General features: G+C 40.8%; 1 protein-coding gene and 1 long non-coding RNA gene across 7 annotated transcripts in view; one reads left to right on the top strand and one right to left on the bottom strand.

The window, feature by feature from the left end:
* rint1 (RAD50 interactor 1) overlaps window positions 1–20896 on the bottom strand; it is a 137798-nt gene extending 116902 nt beyond the window's left edge. For 3 of the 6 annotated variants that reach the window (XM_030440003.1, XM_030440005.1, XM_030440006.1), the window contains exon 1: window positions 20621–20896. In XM_030440003.1, the coding sequence (XP_030295863.1) occupies window positions 20621–20854 (234 nt within the window). In that variant the 5' untranslated portion in view covers window positions 20855–20896. The remainder of the gene's footprint in view (window positions 1–20620) is intronic. The other 3 variants (XM_030440004.1, XM_030440007.1, XM_030440008.1) reach the window with 3 other exon arrangements.
* Window positions 20897–21695: 799 nt separating this feature from the next.
* Window positions 21696–23813, top strand: LOC115595469 (uncharacterized). Its single transcript, XR_003986707.1, has 3 exons — window positions 21696–23053; window positions 23434–23517; window positions 23644–23813. It is a non-coding gene; the product is annotated as an uncharacterized LOC115595469 (long non-coding RNA).
* Window positions 23814–25204: the final 1391 nt, after the last annotated feature.

Raw genomic sequence — 25204 nt, 5'->3', positions numbered from 1 at the left:
GTCACGTCACATGTTTACGCCTACCCCAGTGGTGGCTTTTTGGAAAAGAAGGAATTAACATCTCCCTTTTAGACGGACAAGGCGACACATTGCAGCCTTTACCTTGCAGCAAATGTGCCACCTTTTCTATCTAGAGGGGCTACTGGCTAATCAGCATTCCTGTCTTCAGTTACATCGTGAAGACAAAAGAACTCTCCAAGCCAGGGCTCTACGCTGACATTTTTCCCAACGAGCACATGTGCTCCTCAAGTAAAATACCTGGGAGCACAAAGACCTATATGGGAGTACAAAAACTATTTAATTGTTGATTTATCGAACACTTCACACTTACAGGGTATCTGCAGGTTTGAACAAGTCAAATCTAAGACTTTTTAAGACCACTTCAAACAAGATTTAAGACCTACACGAAGTACGAAAAAGTAAGGAAAAATAAAGTCCCCGAATTACTTCAAAAAAAAAACTAAATTTATTGCCATTCACAGAGAAAGTCACTATGTTTAAAACAGTAAGCAGGCTCGACACAACATGAAACTTTGCTCACCTTAGCAGTGGCTTGTTACTCTAGCCGTCATGGCAGCCCAGATTTACTCGGGGATCAACACGTCTGGGCTGCCATGACGACTGCGAGTGAAACAAGCTACTGCTAAAGTGAGTTGTTCGAAAACCTTTTTTAGTAAACTCTGTGTACACAAACAATGTTCATGTTCATGTGTGGAGACCCTAGTGACACTACGAGCAAAGTTTCATGTTGTGTTGAGCCTTCTAAGTGTTTTAAAAATAGTGATATTGTTGGTAGCGTAAAAGTGCTGCATGCACTCCCATTGAAAATGAGCTTGCGCTGAAAACTAAAATACGGTAAATCTTAAAAGTGCCTCTTTTGTCGTAATTATGCATTTACACAAGGGTTTCATACATTCACAAAAAAAAGCCTAGGTTGCATTTTGGCGAGAATTTTACTTTAAGTAGCTTTAGTAATGTTTTTATCTGGGAATTTTATTCAGTTAACCATAATAACACACAAACACACACACACACACACACACACACACACACTACTCACAATAAGTTAGGGATATTGTTATTTACATGAGTGCTTTTCCTATTTGGTCTGAATTTTTATTTTTTTTTATTTAATTTTTTTTAAGATTTTTTCAGCATAGACACCTTTATTAAGCAGTAGACAGATTGGAAATATGGGAGAGAGAGAGGGGGATGTGACATGCAGCAAAGGACCTCCGGCCGGAATCGAACCGGGGTCGGCTGCGTATACGGCATGCGCTCTAACCACTCAACCGCCGGCGCGCCCCTATTTGGTCTGAATTTTAATGAAATAAGTAAAAGTTCCCTTTGATATTACTAATAATGAATGAGAAGAAACACCATTTTCATTAGTTTAATATTTATTACCCCAAAAATTGACAATGTCAGTAGCGGGTGTTTCCACCATTTGCCGCAATGACACTGCTAAGAATGATGAAGAATCACGTTCGCAAACGTGATTCTTAGCAGGTAACTTAATTCACGACCTGCTGTCACTTTCGCGAACGTGATTCACGCTGATTCACGTTCACGCTGATTCAGTGACAGCGCAAACGTGATTCACGTCCTCAACAGGTCGTTCGCGAATGAGGGATGCAAGGACGGTTTGATATGATACGTAACTGACTTGTAGTTGGAAATATATTCACAGATTCGAACTAAGTGAAACCTTGTTAAAACACAAACGACGGCTCTTTCCTACCGTAGTACGATAGACAACGAGCTACAACCGTATTTTCATTAAAACGAGCGGCTGGACATTAACTCTGGTCTCTATGGTCAGCCGTCTGTGAGACGAGGGCGCAGGGACCGTCTACAAAGTGGTCAACCGAAAGTATCCAATTGTTAACACCAGCTCGCTAAGCGTCGCCGACTCAAAATAACTTAAACATAGATGTTAGCTAATTTAACAGACCCTTCCATCACTAGTTAGAGCGTTTAGCATTTGTGGAGTCTGTAGCCTGATGTCGGTATGACCAGATATCATGTGGAAACTACTTTTAAAATAGAGGAAGCACTCGGCGCGCAGGTAGTCGAGTGGTTAGAGCTCATCTATCTTTAAATACAAGGAATCTCTGTGTGTCTGTGTGTGTATGTGTGTGTTCCTCAAATATCTCTGCGGATCAGGATCAGACTGACCTGAGAGTTTCAACATGGCTGCTGCGTGGTTCAAGGGTGTGCTATTTCGCATTTGTTTGGACTGCAATGATACCGTTAATAAATTATTTCATAAATGCTTTACAAATTCTACGAGCATTGTCCACCGGAGCCACTACAGTCACGTGCGCACCAGTGCCAATCACTGCACACCGTGGCCACGCGCGCACCAGAGCCAATCACTGCAGAGCCCACCGCGACCCCCCACCTTAAGAAACAAGCGAATTTATACCTGCAGCGGCGCGAGCTGGACCGGGATTTTGCCGGCGGTTCGGTCCCGTTCTGTTCTGTTCTATGCATCTAAACTGACTGTTGTGGATTAATGAGATTAAACGAGTCCGGACCGAGTCTGTTCTCAGGGGAGATCCAGAGGAGATCCGGAGATGTGTAGCTAGCAGCTAGTAGGGCTGGGCGATATGGCTTCAAATCAATATCACGATTTATTGAGCAACTCACCTCGATAACGATAAATGAACGATAAGTAACCCCCCCCCATCTAAATAAAAGGAAAAAAAGTAGTTAAGATTTATATTATTTATTTAGTAGTTAAGTACAACTGATAAGCACCGGATTGAACAGCTGAAAAGCACAGATTAACAGGTAGTGGAAGAGGTTGGATGTAAATAAATAAACATTTTGAGGACTTCAGAATCAGAATCTAAGACATGAGACTAAATAGTGGAGAAGTTGACATTGCTGCTTCATAATATGTTAACCTCTTGAGCATTAGTGAACTTTTTTTAACCATTATTTTCTTTATTATTATATATTTTTGATAGACACAGACTCTTTTTCATAAGTCAGTGGGTCACATGGCATGGAAGCTATTGAGAAAAAAATCAAGATTTCTGCATATTAATATTCATATAAAATAGAGGAAGCACTAAAGTACAATAAACATAGTTGTGTCTCATTCGTCCAGTTTACTAATACAATCTGCTGCTGGAGTCACTGGGTCACATGACATAGAAGATATTGAAAGAACTGCAATTATTTTGTATTAATAAATGTATGCTAAGTAATTTGATGACGGTCCCTAAATGAGTTTCCAGTGATTCAGTGCAGCTCTGGGAGATGAGCTAACCGTCCTCCTGCTGCTCACACTGGGTGAACCTCAGTAAAGTCGCGGCTTGACCCGAGTAGAGCTTAGAATCAAGCCCGACCCGAGCCCGGCCCGACACATTGAATGTTATTATGAGCCAGGGACCGATTTAAACCCGACAACAGTTTAATACGTGGGCTGTTATAACTGACGTTCTCGACTACAATTGCGAGTAGTTTGAACTACAAAAATCGTAATGAGTAATGCAACAAGTGCCGCACTTAATGCACTCGACAAAGCCGACAAATGTTATTATCACGGTCCACGACTTGTTTAAAATGGGTCCACACCTCCGACTTTCCTCCACACTTGCTCAAAGTTTATTCTACAGTTTTTATTTTTTTTCTTTACATCGTCATGCTCCATGTTGCACTTAAGCTACACAATCAGTGATGCCGGTAACGCGTTACTAGTTTTGTCATTTTCCTTAGTTAAAAAAATATATTTTTGCTTTCTTCTTGCATCTCGGGGAGTGACGCGAGAAGTCACGTTTTCCAGCATGAGGACACTCACGTGTCAGACCACGCAGAGACACAAATGCAAACAACAATGGAGGGAGGAGAGAGATGCGCGTTTTCTAGCTGGAAATACAGTCATTATTTTGAGTGAATAAAAAACAAAACACAAATGTTTGATCAATGGACCGCCCAGCCGAAGACAGTGGCCTGTTGCAGCCTTTGAACGCAGCATCATTACACAAACTGTTCGCGACTCACAGCGAGAGTGGGTTCACTTGATTACTAACCTGGCATAGCTGGTGTCGCATCAGAGGGCGGAGTTTGCCATCAAATTGATGTAAAATAAGCACATCGGTATACGCCAGGGTAGATTAATCAAGTGGACCTAACATGTCCCCTGTCCCTAGTGGATGTTATGCCTATGACACCGAATATACCGACATGGCCAAAATGACGTCGGTTATTGTCGTAAATTTCGGTATCGGTAAATTTTCGGGTTATCGCCCAGGCCTAGCAGCTAGCTGCTAGCCGCTAGCTACACGGCCCACCAAACGTGGGCGACAGACCGGAAGCATCGGCACGTCCAAAACCGGACCTAGGGTAAATGATGTCCGCCACGCTTTTTCGCGAACATCGCCGTCACGTTGGCTTTGTGTCTGGTGCAGGAAGAAACGGTAAAAACGGGCTTTTGTCACAAAAGTGTCCAAGCAGCAAGTTTGGTTGTTGAGGAACAGGAAGTTGTGGGAGGGAACTAGGCGGATGATTGACATGCAACAACGGTCGGCGTGTGTGAGAGTTGAGAGATTTGCGACATTTAGCGTGTTTGGAGTGTGTAGATAGTGTGTTATGTAGTGTTTGGTGTAGTGTGTTTAGTTAGTAGTGGAGTCGTTTTTTTGTTTAATGAGTCAGAATAATGAGGAGAAGCTGAATGTGGAGCAGGCAGTCCAGCTATTTATTCAGCTGGAAGGAGCACAGGCAGACCTGAGCATTGCCTGCATTTAAATGTAAATAGTTACATATAACTTTGTAAATTTTTTAAATGTATGCACAAATTTAAATAAACAATTTATATTTGCATTATAAGTAAAAAAAATAAATAAAAAATGGTTTGTTAAACATATTTGTGGTTTTCACAGTAAAAAAATCTAACTTTTTCTACTCGGATTTCATGTTTTTTTTTTGTGATTTTAGGTCCATTGTGTTAATACAGTATGTCAAAATAAAAAAAATAACTGTACAGTCACACATGTGAGGTTGTGCTGAAAATAATGACACCAAGTAAATAGCTTTTAAGATGAAATATAATGGCAAAATCAAAATTATAGCTGCTGCGCAGCGATGGGTCTGGTCCGGGCTATTTTTTGGCAAAATTAGGCAATTCTGAGCAATAAACAGGAGAATAGGAAGACAAGACAGTTGACAACAATGTTCACTTTGAGGCTTGAACTCACAACTTCTGGAACCAAAGACTGTCATCTATCGCTTTGGGCTAATTGGCAAGTGGCATTATAACAGTGGCTTGACAAATTGACTAAGCCATTCACTGTTGTGCAGGCAGATTTGAAACCACTGTGAAAAATTCAGTTATCAAGACAAAAATCTGAAAATACACATATTGCAGCATGGAGATGTTGGCAATTTGTTTTTAAAAATGATTAATTTGCTCCATAAGTGAATAACTAATGTTTAAAAATGCTGCTTGCATTGACTGCAATTATTCACATGAGAGCAGAATTCAAAATGTTCTCAAAAATTCAGTTTTGTAGGTAAAATTCTGATATTTGTCAAACATCATCTACCATGACTCTAAAAAATTTTCAATTTTTTGATGAACATTGAAGATTTATTTATCTATCTATTTATTTGCAGGTAGGCTATATGTTTACAGTAGTGTTCACAGTCAAACATTTTCATGCACTGTAGGCAAAAATTGTGGGAGGTCTTCATACGTTTTACAGTTTAAAAAAAAAAACAGAGTGATGGACTTCATAATTTTTAATAGGTTTAAATGTACAAAAGTTTCTTTAGTACTGGGGCTAAAGTTTGAAGAAAGTGTGAAGTTCTAGCAGGTTGATTTGTTATGAATTTTCAAAGTTTTAACTTTAGACGCTTGCTGTAGCGCAACCATTAGGACTATTGGCTTGGGTTTACAGCTGAAGTAATCTGGCATGAGACTGGACCTTTATGCAAAATTCGGTTAGCTTTCACCCATGGTCCAGTCCAAGCTATTTGTTTTTATTTAACTAGTGCATTGCCCATAGGAAGCATGTATTCCTTTAGAAAAGTGGGAGGTTAAGTAGCTTTTTCATGGATGGCCAAATGAGGCTGTGTTTGAAGGTGGGACGTCAGGGATATAATTGTTTGTTTTTGACTACTTTTGATTATACCATTATATTTCACCTTAAAAACTATTTACCTTGCCTTACTTGGTGTAATTATTTTAAGCACAACCTCACATGTGTGACTGGACAGTTATTTTTTTCCTTTTAAGGTACTATATTAACACTATGGACCTAAAATCACAAAATAACATAAAATCAGAGTAGAAAAAGTTAGTTTTTTTACTGTGAAAACCACAAATATGTTTAATGAACCAATTGCATTAATTATAATGCAAATATAAATTGTTGTTTACTAAATTGGTGCATAAGTTTTTGAAATTTACAAAGTTATGTGTAACCATTTACATTTAAATGCAGGCAATGCCTCAGGCTCCTAAGCTCATTCCTGCCTGTTCCACATTCAGCCGTCTCCTCCTTGGTGTGCCTCACAACACGACTCCACTACTCACTAAACACACCACACCAAATACTACATAACACACTAACTATACACTCCAAACACGCTATATGTCACAAATCTCTCAACTCTCAAAACTCGCTATCTCTGTCGCCATCTCCAACACATCACTGCTGCTGTCAATCATCCGCCGATGTCCCTCCCACATCTTCCTGTTCCTCAACAACCAAACTTGCTGCTTGGACACTTTTGTGACAAAAGCACATTTTTACTGTTTCTTCTTGCACCAAACATAAAGCAAACGTAACGGCAATGTTCGCGAAAAAGCGTGTTGGACATTATTTACGCTAAATCCAGTTTTGGACGTGCCAGTGCATCCGCTCCTTCAACTCGGGAGGTGGGCCGTGTGGGTCGGTTAGCGGCTAGCGCTAGCTACACACGAACATCCACAGATTCCGAGCCCACTTTGTTGTCCGCGCGTCTCCGGATCTCCTCAGACCCGAACAGACTTGGACTTGTTTAATCTCATTAATCCACAACAGTCAGTTTAGATGCACAGAACGGAACGGAACCGCCGGCAAAATCCCGGTCCAGCTCGCGCCGCTGCAGGTATAAATCCGCTTGTTTTTTAAGGCATGTAGTGGGCTTGAGCTCTGCAGTGATTGGCTCTGGTGTGCACGTGGCCACGGTGTGCAGTGGTTGGCTCTGGTGCGCACGTGACTGTGGTGGCTCCAGTGGACAATGCTTGCAGAATTTGTAAAGCATTTATGAAATAATTTATTCACGCTATCATTGCAGTCCAAGCAAATGCTTAGTTGCACACCACTGAACCACGCAGCAGCCATGTTGAAAGTCTCAGGTCAGTCTGATCCTGATCCGCAGAGATATTTGAGGAACACACACACAGACAGAGATATTTGAGGAACACACACACACACAGACAGAGAGATTATTATTTATAGAGAGATTTAGAGGCTTGCTGTGATGCCACCATCAGGACAATTGTCTTGTGTTTCATATTGAGGAGATCTGACATTTTGATCTGTCATCATCCTCATCATCACCATCATCACCCTTGCTGGGTCTCGAACACACAACCCTTGACACCAAGAACCAGCTCCTAACTCGCTGAGCTAATTGGCTGGAAGTGAGACCAGCTGTGTAGCTGCATTTGTCAACTCAGGGACTCACTGTCCAGGCAGCTGTTGTCATGAAGATTTCAAAAATGGTCAAAATGTCAGAAATTCTGTTACCTAAACAAAAATCTGATAATACATAAATTGCATCTTGACAGCATGGAAATGTTGCCGTTTTGTGTTTAAGTGTTTTGCTTTATAAGAGAAAATCTGATGTTTAAAAATGCCAGTCTTACATTGACTCCAGTTGTTCCCATGAGAGCAGAATTCAAAATGTTCTCAAAAATTCAGTTTTTGAGATAAAATTCTGATATTTGCCAAACTTCATCAACCATGACTCCAAAATATTCTCAATTTTTTAAGTATTTAGCAAGAATTTGATATTATATGTTTACAGTACTGTTTTGGTCAAACATTTTGATGCACTGTAGGCTTAATTTTTGATAAATCAAAAATCAGAGAAACAAGTTTTGTGGAGGGCGGTCTGAAGATGCTCTCTAGCGAGTTTGATGACAATTGAGCAAAAATTGTGGGAGGAGATAGGTTTTATAAGTTTTACAGGTTTTGAAAAAAACTGAGTGATTGACTTCATAATTTGTAATGAGTTTAAGTGGACTAAAGTTTCAGCAGTATTGGGGCTACAGTTTGGTGAAAGTTTCAAAACTGTAGCATGTACTGTTGATTTTGTAGGTATTTTAAATTTTTTTAAATTTAAACGCTTATTGTGCCCCCCCCCCCCAGGAGGAATATTGACATGTTGTTGGAATTAAGTCAATCTGGCATGGGGCCGGACATTAAAGTTTGGTGAGTTTTCGCCCTTGGGAAGTATGACTTCCTCGGAAGAAAGAAATAAGAAAGAAAGAAAGAAAGAAAGAAAGAAAGAAAGAATTCCTAGGAATACAATAGTGTCCTGGCAACTTAGCTGCCCGGACCCTAAATAGTCAAAAACAGCCAATTATACCCTGGAATATCGGATTTCACAACAAACTTAAATATCCCTGACGTCCCACCTTCAAACACAGCTTCATTTGGCCATCCATGAAAAAGCTCCTTAACCTCCCACTTTTTTATAGGAATACACTTTTCTTAGGGCACTGCACTAGTGCCATAAACGCAGCCGACCTTTGCTGCATGTCACATTCCTGTCTCTCTCCCATATCTGTCTACTGCTTAATAAAGGTGTCTAAGCCAAAAAAAATCTTTAAAAAGAATAATAAAAAATAGAGGAAGCACTCAAATACGATAGAAAGACAGGGTTCTCCCCAGAAATTTGTAGAGAGAGAGAGAGACGGTCGTTGTCGTCGTGGGGTGGGGGTTGACGACGGACGGACGCTTGTCACCGTCAACCGGGGGGGAGAGACAGTCGTTATCGCTGTCAGCCAGGGGGACGGACAGACGCTCGTCACCGTCAGCCGAGGGTGCGCTTCTTTAACGAGAAGACCGCGGCAGCCCACAAACACCCGCTATAAAGCAGCTAAAATTGAAAATGAGTATAGTGGCGCTGAGCTAGCAGTATAGCGACGCAGCGCCTCTGTTCCACTGTCTGGGGAGAACCATGAAAGATGTGTCTTATTCGTCCTGTTTACCAATACAATTAAAAAAATCTGCTGCTGGTTTAGGGTCACTGGGTCACATGACATATAAGCTATTTAAAAAACTGCAATTATTTTGTATCAATATATTTATGCCAAGTAATTTAATGACTTAGATTTAGACTTTTTTTAATGTCATTCGAATTACACTTCACAGCGCAGTGGGAATGACATTTAGGATGTAGGCACTCAGGATAATGCAGAATTAAAAAAACAAAGCATGTAATCTGGACAATGGAAAGCAGGATGGAGGGAAGCGGCGTTCTCCGCGGATTTGTCTCCAGCCCAGCTGTTAGCCCCGCTGAACAGCCGTGCCCTCCATCCTACTCCATCCTCGGTAACAACTAGGGGTGGTGAAAAAAATCGATTATTGATTAATCGCGATTATAATATTGATGATTATGATTCGATTATTAAATTTCCAAAAATCGATTTAAAAATAAATAAATAAATAAATTCTTTTTTTTCCCCCTTTTTTTGGGGGGGGAAATAGTAATACAAACTGGAGTCCTCCTCTTACTGGCTTCCGCTACATGGTCCACAGTCTGGAGCCAAGATATGTTATTCCATCCTGGAGCTTTTTCACACTTAAATCGGTTCCAAATCTTTACAAGGAGACAAAGCTTTCCGTGCAAGTGTCCCTCAACTCTGCTCACAGGGTAGCAATAACCTGCGATGCCTGGACATCCAGAGCTACAGTCTCATATGTGACCGTTACAGCTCAATATGTCAGCAGTTAATGGATGCTAATGTCCTACGTACTTCAGACGAAAGCTATGGATGATAGCCACACAAGCGCAAATATGTGTTTCTCAAAGCAATGGCAGACGAGTGGGGAATAGAAAAACACACCCTGGTTCTCGTCAACGACAATGCTTCTAACATGAGTCCGGCTGCTGAGCTTGGCAGCTTTCTTTTAACAGTGAAACACTACATTTAAAACAAATTTAAAAAATAATTATTTTGATATTACAGTTACGCTATACAATATTGAAGGTGCTGTGAGGTGTTACAAAAAAGATAAGTAAAATAATTCAGCAGCTGACTGATGTTAAATGGAAGATAACTAATCGTTAATAATTGAAAATCGAATCGATAATCATTAATCAGGGTTCGTACACATTTTGCAAGGTCAAATTCAAGCACTTTTCAAGCACTTTTAAGGGTCATTTTCAAATTTTTCCAGCACCATATCGCTGGGGTAAAATACATGATCTACAGGAATATATACACTCATTTTTTTTTTTTTTTCTCTTTTTATCACAATTATGCTGTAAACTTCTAAAATTATGTTTCATTATAGCAAAAAGTTTAGAAATTAAAGGAGAACATAAAGTTTTATCCAAAAAAATGGAAGCCACTAAGCATTCTTCAGACACACTCGCACCGAGACAGAGAGAGAGCACCCTGTAATTTTCTTTTTTGACATAAATTTGTATGTTTCAAAATGCAGTGTTGGGAGTAACGCATTACAAAAGTAATGCAATTACTGTAATGCATTACTTTAGCGCTGTAACGCAGTAATGTCAGGCATTACAAAAAAAATATTTTACTTGGTACAAATCCCAGTAACGCGTGTTACAATGCATTTTAAACCCAAAATTAAGTGGTGTGTTGTTTTTATACAAATTCGCCGACAGCTTCCTGTCAGTGCTGGAGAACTATTGATTGAGGAGAAGACGACTGCAGCAGCAGACAAGTTGGACTCTACACTCGCAAGATGGACATGCGCTCATTATTTTCAGTTCCTCAGAGACAAGGATGTGAAGAACATTATAGCTACGTGCACTTTGTGTGCAAAACCAAAAGATCTCTCTACCTCGTGAAACAACACAAGTAATTTAACGAAACATCTAGAGCGGTGCCACACTAACATTAAGCTAGTAACCAAAAGAAAGCAAACTGAGGATGAGAGCGGAGAAAAAACCAAGCAGCAAAAACATTCTCCCGTTCTGCGATATGGAGGACCAAACCTGACATAAGTATAAATAAATAAATAAATAAATAAATAAATAAATAAATGCATAAATAAATACATAAATAAATGCTGAAATAAATAAATAAATAAATAAATGCATAAATAAATGAATAAATAAATAAATGCTGAAATAAATGTATAAATAAATAAATAAATAAATAAAAGTATAAATAAAATAATAAATGCTTTTTATTTATTTATACATTTCTGTTCACCTACATTTATTCATTTCTGTATTTCTGTTCACCTACATTAATTTATTTCTGTATTTCTGTGTCCATATGTAAATGAGGAGGTAGGAGGTCCTAACCTCAGTCAAGAGCATGATTGGTTACAGGAGTGTGCTCGATGAGGGTCTACTACTTCTGCCTTACTAGCAGCGCTGATTCCTGTACACTGTACAGGAATGTTGCTGGCTAACAGCAATCCCGCTCAGCTAACTGTTAGCTTTAGTTGTTGACATTTGTTCATGTAGCTCTGGTTTAGTTATGAATTTGACTGGCGTTCATTTTAACTTGCGAGGGTCCCAGGTGTGCTGGTGGTGTGGTTTGAGAATCCCGTCTGGAGAGAGAGGGGTCCTCAGCCGTGTTCGCTAACCAGGAAAAACATTCTGCTCATCGCTCCAAGTCATGTATATGTGTATTCTAGACAAGCGCTACAGAGCACAAATCGTCCAAAAGTGCATGTTGTCGGTCTCATATCTTTGTCGTGAATGTCTGTACTCTCAAATAACTCATGGGTGGAACAGGCTGAGGCATTTGTTCACGCCGAGCGGCTCGAGAGCGGAGTAGAGACCCCTTTTAGCTCTTATGTTAGCTGTTAGCTGCTCGCTATAGCGCAGCGTCCAGGTTACCTTGTGACACCGGTTACCATCGGGTATTTTTCATTCCGCACTGTTCAAATGGTCGCTTAAAGCCATCGTTCCGAGCCGCATACATCGTTATTAAGCTGAAGCAGTCACTGTGAAAACTGTACACTGTCATACAGCCTGCTGGTCAAACAGTCTGCAGAGTACGTTGACATCCAGCCCGAGCTCAGCATGAGGTCAATCAGCTGTGGCAAATCGTGAGATGTCCAGATCAACCTGTGATACAAACACTAGTAGCGACAATGGTTCATAGGAAAGCCCAGACATGTATCTCACTCTCGGTGGTAACATGTGTCAACAGTTAACCTGGACGCTACGCTCTTAGCGCTACAGCTAACTGCTAACAGCGGTGTCCACGCCGCTCTCGAGCCGCTCGGCGTGAACAAATGCTTGATACTGTTCCACACATGAGTTGTTTAAGAGTACAGAGATTCAAGACAAAGATATGAGACCGACAACATGCACTTTTGGACGATTTGTGCTCTGTAGCGCTCATCTAGCAGTGGTTTGCAAGTCGCAGCCCCGGCTTCTCCGTGTGGATAGAAGTGTTCAAGCCACGTCAAAACGAGTACACGTATACATGACTTGGAGCGATGAGCAGAATGTTTTTCCTGGTTAGCGGACATGGCTCTCCAGACAGGATTCTCAAACCACACCACCAGCACATCTGGGACCCTCGCAAGTTAAAATGAACGCCAGTTAACCTGTCACACTGGTCGAGGCCATTAAGCTAACTGGAGCTGTTTACAACGTTACAGAGAGGGAGGCTTGAGATCAGGAATCGTTTGCTTTTGTCTGGCTCTCCGATTTGACCAATCATGCTCTTGACTGAGGTTAGGACCTCCTACCTCCTCATTTACATATGGACACAGAAATACAGAAATAAATATATGTAGGTGAACAGAAATACATAAATAAATAAATGTAGGTGAACAGAAATACAGAAATAAATAAATGTAGGTGAACAGAAATGTATAAATAAATAAAAAGCATTTATTCTTTTATTTATACTTTTATTTATTTATTTATACATTTATTTCAGCATTTATTTATTTATTCATTTATTTATGCATGTATTTATTTATGCATTTATTTATTTATACATTTATTTCAGCATTTATTTATTTATTTATGTATTTATTTATGCATTTATGCATTTATTTATTTATTTATTTATTTATTTATTTATACTTATGTCAGGTTTGGTCCTCCATACTGATCAACCTGTGATACAAACACTAGTAGCGACAATGGTTCATAGGAAAGCCCAGACATGTATCTCACTCTCGGTGGTAACATGTGTCAACAGTTAACCTGGACGCTACGCTCTTAGCGCTACAGCGAGCAGCTAAAAGCTAACTAGCAGCTAACTGCTAACAGTGGTGTCCACGCCGCTCTCGAGCCGCTCAGCGTGAACAAATGCTTAATACTGTTCCACACATGAGTTGTTTAAGAGTACAGAGATTCACGACAAAGATATGAGACCGACAACATGCACTTTTTGACGATTTGTGCTCTGTAGCGCTCGTCTAGCAGTGGTTTGCAAGTCGCAGCCCCGGCTTCTCCGTGTGGATAGAAGTGTTCAAGCCACGTCAAAACGAATACACATATACATGACTTGGAGCGATGAGCAGAATTTTTTCCTGGTTAGCGGACATGGCTCTCCAGACAGGATTCTCAAACCACACCACCAGCACATCTGGGACCCTCGCAAGTTAAAATGAACGCCAGTTAACCTGTCACACTGGTCGAGGCCATTAAGCTAACTGGAGCTGTTTACAACGTTACAGAGAGGGAGGATTGAGATCAGGAATCGTTTGCTTTTGTCTGGCTCTCCGATTTGACCAATCATGCTCTTGACTGAGGTTAGGACCTCCTACCTCCTCATTTACATATGGACACAGAAATACAGAAATATATATATGTAGGTGAACAGAAATACAGAAATAAATACATGTAGGTGAACAGAAATACAGAAATAAACTAGAAAAATTTGCATTTCCTACGAAAATACAGTGTGAATGCTGAAGACTGAAGCGAAATCTGCTGAACGTACTGCAGGAAATGCTAAAACTATAGGCTGAATGGTCGGGATTTTGCAGAAAAAGCTGAATTTTCCAATATCTGGTAAGGCAGAAAGGCCTAAAAGCAATAGGTTTAATGGGCTAACAAAGTTGAACATTTTGATAGCTGAACATTTTCTCTAGCTAAACATGAAGTTGTATATTTGAAGGAGTTGAAAAGGCAGAAACATGAATATCTAAAGAGGCTAAAAAGCTGTAGAGTAAAGGCAGGAACACACCAGCCCAACCGTTGGACGTCTGAAGCGTTTGGAGAGGCTCGGACGAGGTCGGGAACAAATATGTTTGGTGTGTTCAGCTGCGTAGGAAGCTTTCGGAGCCGCGCGGACGTTGTCGGATCCGACTGTGCATGCGAAGTCTGAGGAGGAGGGCCGTCGGACGTCTGAGCCATTGGATCCTCTGATTGGTTGTGTGCCAGCTGAATGGCCGTTCTGATTGGCGGTGTGCTGGCGAATCAGCGCGGTGTGTGGGAGGGACGGAATAATGTGTGCGCTTTGTTTTTCTATGCACTCCATTCCGTCATTCCCCGTTTTCATGTTTTGCAGTAGTGGCACCAGACTAGTTGTTACGTCCGTTCAGGACGAATTAATTTGTGTCAGTTTGGTAATGCCTCGCTGCATGTTTAGTATGCAGCTGTTTTTTTATCGGAAATAGTTAAGTTTCGTTTTGATCGAAAGTAAAGAGAGTTGCGTGCATAAGGTTCTCGTTTACAACTCACAACACAAGCGCCACCCGCTTATTGCATCTCGCGCAAGCGCAGAACGTACACGCTACTGTGGCGTAGGCAGCACGTCGAAGCGGTGTGTTCAATGCAACTTTTCTGCCGAACGGGTCAGACAAGAGGCAACGGACTGGTCGGAGAGTGGTCGGATAAGGCAGTTGGACGTCTGGGCGGTGTGTGAGGGCCTTAAGAGGGCTGAAAGAGCTTAAAAAGGTGAAAGAAGGCAAAAAAGGTGAAAAGTTAAAGGCTGATGAGGACCAAAAAGGTGAAAAAGGATGAAAAGCTGTAGAGTAAAAGGGCTGGAAGAGGTTAACAGGGTTCGTACACATTTTTCAAGGTCAAATTCAAGCACTTTTCAAGCACTTTTAAGGGTCATTTTCAAATTTTTCCAGCACCATATCGCTGGGGTAAAATACATGATCTACAGGAATATAATACACTCATTTTAATTTTTTTTTTCACTTTTTATCACAATTATGTACACTGTGTTATGCTGTAAACTTCTAAAATTATGTTTCATAATAGCAAAAAGTTTAGTAATTAAAGGAGAACACAAAGTTTTATCCAAAAAAATGGAAGCCACTTGGCGTTCTTCAAGACACACTTGCACCGAGACAGAGAGACCTGAGAGCACCCTGTAATTTTTTTTTTGACATAAATGTGTATGTTTCAAAATGCAGTGTTGGGAGTAACGCATTACAAAAGTAATGCAATTACTGTAATGCATTACTTTTTGCTGTAACGCAGTAATGTAAGGCATTACAAAAAAAATAATTTTACTTGGTACAAATCCCAGTAACGCGTGTTACAATGCATTTTAAACCCGAAATTAAGTGGTGTGTTGTTTTTATACAAATTCGCCAACAGCTTCCTGTTAGTGCTGGAGAACTATTGATTGAGGAGAAGACTACTGCAGCAGCAGACAAGTTGGACTCTACACTCGCAAGATGGACATACGCTCATTATTTTCAGTTCCTCAGAGACAAGGATGTGAAGAACATTATAGCTACGTGCACTTTGTGTGCAAAACCAAAAGACCTCGCGAAACAACACAAGTAATTTAACGAAACATCTAGAGCGGTGCCACACTAACATTAAGCTAGTAACCAAAAGAAAGCAAACTGAGGATGAGAGTGGAGAAAAAACCAAGCAGCAAAAACATTCTCCCGTTCTGCGATGCTTGAACCTCAAGAAGTGAGGAGACTGTGGCAGAGTATGTTGTCGAAGTTATGCTGCCACTTTCAACAGTGTTTTCTCCGTCTTTTAGAAAAACTGTGAGCAAGATCCCCGTCCAGGCTAGCAATAACAAGGTAAGCTATGATTGCCTCAACAGGTTAGTGCTGCTGGGCTACTGACTATAATATATCAGCCAATAGAACAGCGACATAACGTCAATCTGTTTCACATCAGTCTGTATTCAGATAAAACATACAAAAACTTCATAAACATTAGCTAAAGGGCCTTACAATGTAGGCTAATCTTACTTTATTAGAAGTAAGTCATGAAAATGGGAGAAAAGTGAACATTTCCTTTTCACACTTAAAGCTCTTACGTATGTTAGTGCCTGGTGTGACGTTACAGAGACAAACTGAACAGTCAGTTTCTGACTCTGGCACTTTCAGCTCTGGTGCATCAAATTCGACCTTCTCTTCAGCCATCCTTCTCTATTGCTACCAGTCTGCATGTGTAACGACACAAGGACAATCAGGTGCTAACTTAACGAGGTCACTTAACGTGATTAATGGTGTGTTAATTATTATTTAGCGTGTTATGGTTTAGCTAACGTTAGCGGTTAACATAAAGTGTTAACGTGCAGTGTTGGCCTAAGTTACTCAAAATGTCTTAACTTACATTTCTTGTGACTGGAGAGCGCAGGCTCTCCCATTGCACAAATCTGCCAATCATTTTTGCAGACCTTGCATGACGCCACTCTTTGATTCGGTCCTTATCTTAACCATAGTTTGTAGTTATCATTTTCAAGCCAACGCTTGTTAAAACAACAGCCTCCCGGCATTTTGTCATCTCCTGCTGTCTCTCTTCGAAAGGGGCGGGGTCACACACAGACCGGCAGGTCGCGGAGAGGAGCAGAGAGGCTCAGCGGAGCCCAGGAGGAAACATCTCCACATACGGTTCTCTTACTGATTTTATTTCTCCTTGTTATAAGCAAACTATCCAGTCTGATCCCAATTTTGTGAAAGACATAGAGTATATGACAGTAGCATAGACATAATGTCAAGCCCTTTCAAGCACTTAAACTAAAATCCAAGCACTTTTCAGACCTTGAAAACACAACATTGAAATTCAAGCACTTTTACGGATTTCAAGCACCCGTACGAACCCTGATTAATAAACGAAAATCTATTTGTAATCGAATCGAGACTTAAATAATCGGAATCGAATCGGGAAATTGGGCCGATTAACCACCCCTAGTAGCAACGCCTCTGCTTGTGATGCTAGGAGCGTCCATAGCAACTGGGTCTTGTCGGCGTAGGTCCCTAAATCAGAGGGCGAACCTCAGTAAAGTTGTGGCGGGACTCGAGTGAATATCTGCCGAATATCCGACCTAAGACAAAGTAGGTTGTGATGGTGCCTTGTGACCTTTGCTCACACATTGTGCGCCGAAATCATTTTCCCAGTTCGCACATACATTTTAGGGGCAAATGCGAGTTAAATGCTTGCACTGTAAAGCCCTTATTTTACATTATAGATTTTAGATAAATTGTAGTGGTGGGAAAAATAATTGATTCTTAGATTAATCGCGATTTGAACATGGATGATTCTGAATCGATTCACTCATGTCAAAAATCGATTTTCTACATGTTAACTGACAACGTGATGTTGACGGAACACAAGAGGCGGAACTACGAAGTGCAGAAGTGCAGCGCCCAGGACAGTTGACTGCATGCACACAACAAAAAACATGGGATGTGTCATGAATGTCTGTACTCACAAACAACTCATGGGTGGAACGTCTGAGGCATCTGTTCACGCCGAGCGGCTCAAGAGCAGCGTGGAGACCGCTGTTGGCTGATGGCTGATGGCTGTTAGCTATAACGTTGAGTGCGCAGCGTCCAGGTTAACTTGCGACACCTGTTACTAACTATCGGGTATTTCTGTCATTCCGCCATGCGTTCAAATGGTTACTTAAAGCCATCATTCCCAGCCACAAACATCGTTATTAAGCTGAATCCAAGTCGGTGTGAAAACTGTACACTGTCATACAGCCTGCACAGTATGTTGAAATCCAGCCCGAACTCAGCGTGAGGTCAGTCAGCTGTGGCAAAGTGTGAGACATCCAGATCAACCCGTGATACAAACACCTGTATCGTCCGTCGACCAGCTGCAGCTGTATTAATGTACTACATGTATGCTGCTACAGGAACACTTTTCTTTTCCTTTTGGTTCTTTGCAAAGCTGGATGTTTGCTAGCAAATGGAACCTTCCAGTTGACTTGCCACATTTTTTTCATTTGTTTTATTAAAGGAGTCATCACCCGGAAATCGCAATTTCTCTTGTTAAAACATGCATATTGGTGTTGGACCTCAGTTGAAACTTACCTGAAAAGCTGGAGTTTGAAAGTGGCTCATTTTTTTCACTTTGGCTCTATTTCCGAACAGGAATAGCGCACAATAGTGCGCATTCCTAAAGCACGAGATTTTGACTCTGCTCCTGTGGTGACATTACCACAGGAGGCTACTTGCATAAGCATCCGCTCACAGCTGTCCTCAGCCAGACTTTCTGAGTGAGCACGCAGAATCTGCCTATTTCTCTGTCATTTTCCCGCCATACATCGTGACCACCAGCATTAAAACTCAGGTCTTACATGTAAAAAACGAGTGTGAAAACTAAGAAGGAAAAAAAAAAGAATTTACCATTCAGAGACATCCTGCTGTAAACGTGTCTCTTCCACCGTCTCTGCCTCTTCACTCTCCCGTTCGGGTTCCGACTCGTACATAATGCCTGAATTCCGTAAGGTTCGTCATTTAGTGTGTGCGCCATGACAGGGGGCTGTTTATGTTTTGGAGTCTGTGTGCATGCAGGCTAGCCCCCCATTCCGGCTCTGTCCTTCCTGCGGCCAATCAACGCGCACCTCATCACATATTAATACACTGCACATCCGGACCAGTCAAAACATCACGCATAATCACGCGTGGGAAAGTCGCGGTATAAAAAACTGTCAGAACAAGCTCTATGTTTTAATATGTTTTAAGAATTGATCCAAAGCGATCCAAGGGGGACTGGATACGTAAAAAACAGGTGATGACTCCTTAAGTATGGATCATAACAAATACTTTGCTTTGAAAGTACCAAGTAGTCACAGAGTGAGAAAAAAGTAGGAAGTGATTAGCAAACTCAGATTTAATTATTATTATTATTTTTTTAAATCATAAAAACATACATAAAAAACTTGCTGCATTGACATGCATCAAGAATCGATTTAGAATCCAATCGTTGACCTCTGAATCAGAATCGAATCGTGAGGTGCCAAGAGATTCCCACCCTTAATAAGTTGACATTACTTTGTACAAAAATGTTTTCACTTTCAAATTAAAGGGTTATTTTTATTGTTGTTGTCAAAAAAGCTTAATCGTATTGACCATGATTCCATTTATGAAAGCAATAAAAGGGTAAAACATCCAAGGGGGTTAATACTTGATATAGGCACTGTATGGGTAAATCAATACAAACATACAGTGTTCAAAGATCTTTACAATTTGCAACAACTTAAAATAGAAACAAATGAAATATATTGAACAATGGGAGCCCTTAAATATTTGTATGTCTTCAACAAACAATTCATCACAGGTTAGCTAAGTAGATTGAAGATTCAAGTGAGGTGGGTATAACAGTGTTCTTATTTTGTGCTATTAAACTGGCACAGACATCAGAATTTGTGTTTACCACCAGTCAAATTAGAGGGGCTGCTTTCACCTTAAAAAAAGGCTGAGGACTGTTGTAAGGGCAAACTATCTGAATGTGCTGCTCCGCAAAATAAGTTAACAGTTGAAAATAGTGGTCTAAGGGTGCCCACATAGCATGTTTTGGGAGACAGAAAAGTGTTGGCGGTGCTCTCAGAAGCACTGGCATGAAGTGCTCGTGCACTGACAGACAAAATGCTGCAAATTGGTTTTGATTGGCATCTGCTAACAGATTGGTGACAGAGGGCTGACCCTTGAGCTAAAAACAAGCTTACAACATGTAGGTTTGATAAAGCACAACACTCACCAGCAGAGTACAGACAATATGCTACCACAAATATACTTTTCTCTCTGTTAGATACCATCTGATAAAGCTAATAATAGAAAGCGACAGCCACAGCAACCTTTCCTCCATCTTCTGGGTTATCAAGATGATGAGTGACAAGGTCCCAACCAATAGGTAAAGGCAGCGCAATCTGGTAAAAAAAAAACAAAAAAAAAAAAAAAAAACAGGGGGCATGCAGCTGCATATGCTTGCTCATCATCAGAAACAACTGGGGAAAAAAAACTGGTGCACAGAAAAAAATGCTGTGCACACAGGCCTACGACCGTGTTTCACTACGGCTGCATAAACTGGCTGTGCTGTTCCGTCAATGTTGTAGGTTTAATCTATAACTTTACTGTAATCGCATATCGCTCTCGCGTAAAAACACACTGACATCTGTAACATAGTATATTACATAAGGCGATGAACAGGATCTGTCAAAAACAATGGAGTTGTGGAGTTTTTTTCTGGCTATATTCGGAAAAAAACAAAGCTGCTGATTCACCTGTCCTTCCAGTACGTTGTTTTCCTCTCTCAGTTTTTCCAGGAGGTCACCAACATTCTTCAAGGATTTCAGGTCACTGCCTAACTCTTTCTCAAGGTATTTCACTACATAGTCCTGTTGGTCCTCTGCATCTGTTGAGAAAGACTCGCTATCTAGGCTGGTTGTGTAAACGGGATTTGAAGGATGATCTTTCAGTTTGCTAACTTCGATCTCCACTTCTGTTCCCGCCGCCATCTTTTTCCTTCACTGTTGTGCCCTTAGCCACGGCTGCAAGTTCTTCTTCTTCTTCTAGGATTCCGGCAGGCTGTACGCTATCCAGCGTAATGCTGCCCTCCACTGGTCATAACCAGAACTACTTAACTAAATTTTAATACTGCCCTCCCAAAAGAGTCTGATTTTCCCCTAATGCAAAGATACCTCGAAAGGAAATCACAGACAGACCCAGATCATACAGGTCTATAAACAGCTGTCATCTCTGACTGGAATATAGGTTACAAGAAAAAAGCACATGCACCACCGTCTCCATTTCTCCACATTCACACAACCCATTCTCATGTTTACCTATGACTTTTAAGCAACTTGCTAGACAGCAATGCCCCAGCCTCAGCCTAGTTAAAACAACTTCATCCTTCCCCTTCCCCATCCTTCGCCCAAACATACTTTTCCATTTTTTACACTTTACTGAGGGTTGCAAACAAAAATAATGCCTTCCCCTCTGCTCCTGGTTCCACTCATTCTGCCACTGTAACTCAAGTTTTTCATTAGAGATACTCACACATTCACTCTTACCCATCATGACATTCAAATTTATATTTTCTTTAGACAATGACTCTCTAGCCAACCTGTCGGCAACTTCATTTCCCTCTACCCCGAAGTGTCCAGGCACCCACATAAAACACACATGGCACCCTGAACTCTCAATTCAAAGCGGCAGCAGAATCTGAGCAAATAACATTGTTATGAGGCTTATTTTGCTCTATCCACTCCAAAGCTTTTAAAATTGCCAACAGTTCAGCTGAAAATACAGATAAATTGTCTGATAAGCGAATGCTAAATTGAAGATTCTCATCTGCAACAAAAAAAATCAACCAGCCCCAGTTTTTCCCAAGACAGGATCCTTTGATCCATCAGTAAAAATTTTCATGAATCCTTCAAACTGATTCAGGATCATTCTCACATCTCTACACTGACTATTTCTCCCTTCTTCAAGGAGAGACAGCAAAACCTCAGGTTCAGGAAGAAACCAAGGCGGAACAAGAGACCACACATGCCCAACCATTCTCTGACATTCTACTCCAAAATTCCCCGCCAACTGTTTTATAAAATGTAAAAAATTTAGCTTCTTTCCATTACCCAAAAACTCCCAGGAACTTTCTAGCAGACACCTTGAGGCAGAACTATAACTTGAGCAACTCAGCTTAGCCCAGTAATGGAGCCCTAGCTTTTTCCTCCTGATTTCCAGTGGTAATTCTCTCATTTCAATAAGTAGAGCAGGAATAGGAGTTGTCCTAAAGGCACCATTACAGACTCTCAAGGCCTTAGCCTGAACCCGGTCCAGTTTACATATCACAGATTTGGCAGCTGAACCAAAAACCACACAACCATAATCCAGAATAGATCTAATCATAGCACGATAGATCATAGTTAGAGTATCTCGATCAGCACCCCAGTCACTCCCAGCCAGACATCGAAGGATATTAATCACCTTTTCACACTTTTTTTCACGCAATTTTTTCTATATGGCTTTTCCATGTTAGTCTTTCATCCATCCATAAACCGATTAACTTAAACTCTTTAACTCTTTCCACTGGACAGTCATACAACAAAATATTCAAGGCAGGAATTTTCCTCTTATTCCCAAAAATCCTAAATTTACTTTTAGAGGATGAAATTCTAAAGCCCCAATCATTAGCCCACTGAACAACCTGATCCAGAGCCTTTTGCATCTGATGAAAAAGAACATGCAAGTTCCTCCCCCTCTTCCAGACAGCCCCATCATCTGAAAATAGAGACTTCCCAAAATGATTAGGAACTCTTACGACTGTAAGTAAGGGCGGCGGGAGCCTATGACGTCCCTAGGGCGGTCCCTGTGTGCGAACGCGAGTGGTTTATTTCCGGTGCAGCGTTTTCTTTCACCATCAGGAATGAGCGGTGGCTGTGTCCATCTTGTGCACCGGGCCAATTCAGGGGCTGTGTCCAAATTCAGGGGCACCATCCTTCGGAGCGCGTATTTGAAGTGCAATTACGTCACTAAGCCGCGCGAAGCCTGTCCAAATTCAAAGTGTGCTCCAAATGCTCTCCACAAATGCCTCCTTCTTCTACCTTTTCCTGGAGGACAACAACAAATTGCCAAAGATTCATTGCGCGCCTAAAGAGAATAAATAAATAAATAAATAATGGCGACCTCAAGTGGCGCAGATCTCTCATTTAAATGTAAGTATTGGGTCTGTACTCAGTTTTTGGTCATTTTAGCGTCAAACGCCAGATATGTTAAACTCCAAGGGACCTTAAAACCTCAAAATATAAGTTAAAATACGTTTGTAATGGTCAGCTTAATGCCTTTTACTTTCAACCATTAGACGTTCAGAGGTTGACTTATATCTTAATGTGACTGTGGAGATGTTATAGACCCGTTTTACTTCTTGTACATAAATGGACCAAGATGAACAGATTTAGATCAGGCTGTGATCCGTGAAAAGTCTAGTTAAACGTTGGAATAAAGAGCTATGTTTATGATTATTATCCTTATGATGATTATATTTTTTTGCTGTATTAGAACTCTTTTGTCTGTTTCACATTTCATTGTGTTTTAGGGAGCAAACAGAGAAGCTTCGTCACTGTCCGAGGTCAGAACAACATTTGTTCACAGGGCGAAACATTCCGCCGACTGGATAGGAGTAAGGCTATAAAATATAATAATAAATAATAAATAGCCGATTTGTCCGTCCTGATGTCACTTTTTTATAAATCTTTGCATCCCTGTGTTAATGTGATCTTGTGTTTACCTTTTCTCTTGCTTCGAGGAGGAAGAAGACATGAGGCTGCAGAGAGAATGGAGAGGCTCTTCTCTGCTCCAGACAACAATCCTGACATTATTTCGGTTATTTAGTTAATTTATGAGTTATTTTTAAATTATTTGTTCATAATTGTTCATTTTATATAATTCATGAAATAAAATATTGTTCTATTGTTACACGTTGTCTATTCCATTCAGTATTCATAGCTTAAGTACAATTTATAACAGCAAACAGCATCAAGTGCTACTTTTCAGGGACAACAAGGGATTGAATGTTTTCTTTTTTTATTAAGGTCTTAACATTTACAACTATTTACAAAATTACAGCATAAATAACTATTTACAGATTATTATTCACTATTAACAAAAACAATTATCATTAAAAGCAATATTAAAACAGTTAGAGATGATGTACAGTAACAGGCTGAGCAGGAGTCCCTGCAGCGCTGCTGGGCTGGATGGTGTCAGTGGGACATCATCTGGGTCGGTACTCAGGGTGTTTGGGGGTCCAGTCTCCTCTGTCCACCACATCGTCCATCTACTGGGTCTGCAGTTCTGACTTGATCGATGGCTGCCATGTCATTAAGAATGTTTCAAGAAAGAGGCAAGAATTATAATTTCATACTCTAATTATAATAATAATAATCATAATAAATTACAGCAAACAAAACTATCTACCAAACATTTTAAATACAATGCCTTTAAAATCTAAATTAAAACCATATGTGGCGATCAATGTTTTATGGTCACGATTCATCTGCTAGCTGATTGACTTGGTTCCAGGCCTAAAACTTTTTATATAAAGATTTTTTGAAAGTCAATGGAGTAAATGAATGGCAAATTCACTTCCGGAACCGGAGCCGTTAAAAAAAGTGGGCGGTCACTGTTGAGCTCTATTTGGAAACAGCCAGGGCCTGCACACTTCGAGTGCGCATTTGAAGTGCGATTACGTCACTATGTCGCGGCGAAGGGTGTCCCAATTCAAAGTGTTCTCACAATGCTCCCCACTCCACAAATGCGCACTCCTTTTACCCGTTTTTGGAGTGTGCACCGCTACTACACTTCGTGGTCTCACATATCCCAAGATTCATTGCGCACCCGAAGAGAAGAAATAAGGCGAGTTCAAGATCACGCTGTGCTGCATAAATCGTGATGCATGCTGGTTAAAATGTGTCCACGATGACCTGGATGGGAGTGGTTTCTGCTCCGCATCTGCTGTCACATGACCTTAAGTTATCGCGGGAGCGAGGCTGCTGCAGAGCATTCGCGCAGTTGCTCGCCAGGTACTGCGCGACCCCATACCCACCTTCATGACGTCAGGACTTTGCCCTAATTGGCTCTCATCTACGCTGACGTATATGACGTGTGTTTCGATGAATTTCCATATCCATAAGGCCTCTGCCTCTTTTCTACTCAAATATCAAATACTTTCAGATAAGTAGCAGCCGTGTGGCCGCACCTATGGGATAGTCAACATGAATAAACCTATAAAATCCTTCATGTAAGGCAACAGCCCTGAAAGATGTCGTCAACAAACTGCTCAGTTCTGTCAGCTTAGGGTGATGATG

This window comes from Sparus aurata, chromosome 14 (genome assembly GCF_900880675.1).
Source record: "Sparus aurata chromosome 14, fSpaAur1.1, whole genome shotgun sequence".
NCBI lineage: Eukaryota > Metazoa > Chordata > Actinopteri > Spariformes > Sparidae > Sparus > Sparus aurata.
The sequence above is the reverse complement of the archived record's forward strand: the minus strand, read 5'-3'. Positions and strand labels throughout refer to the sequence as shown.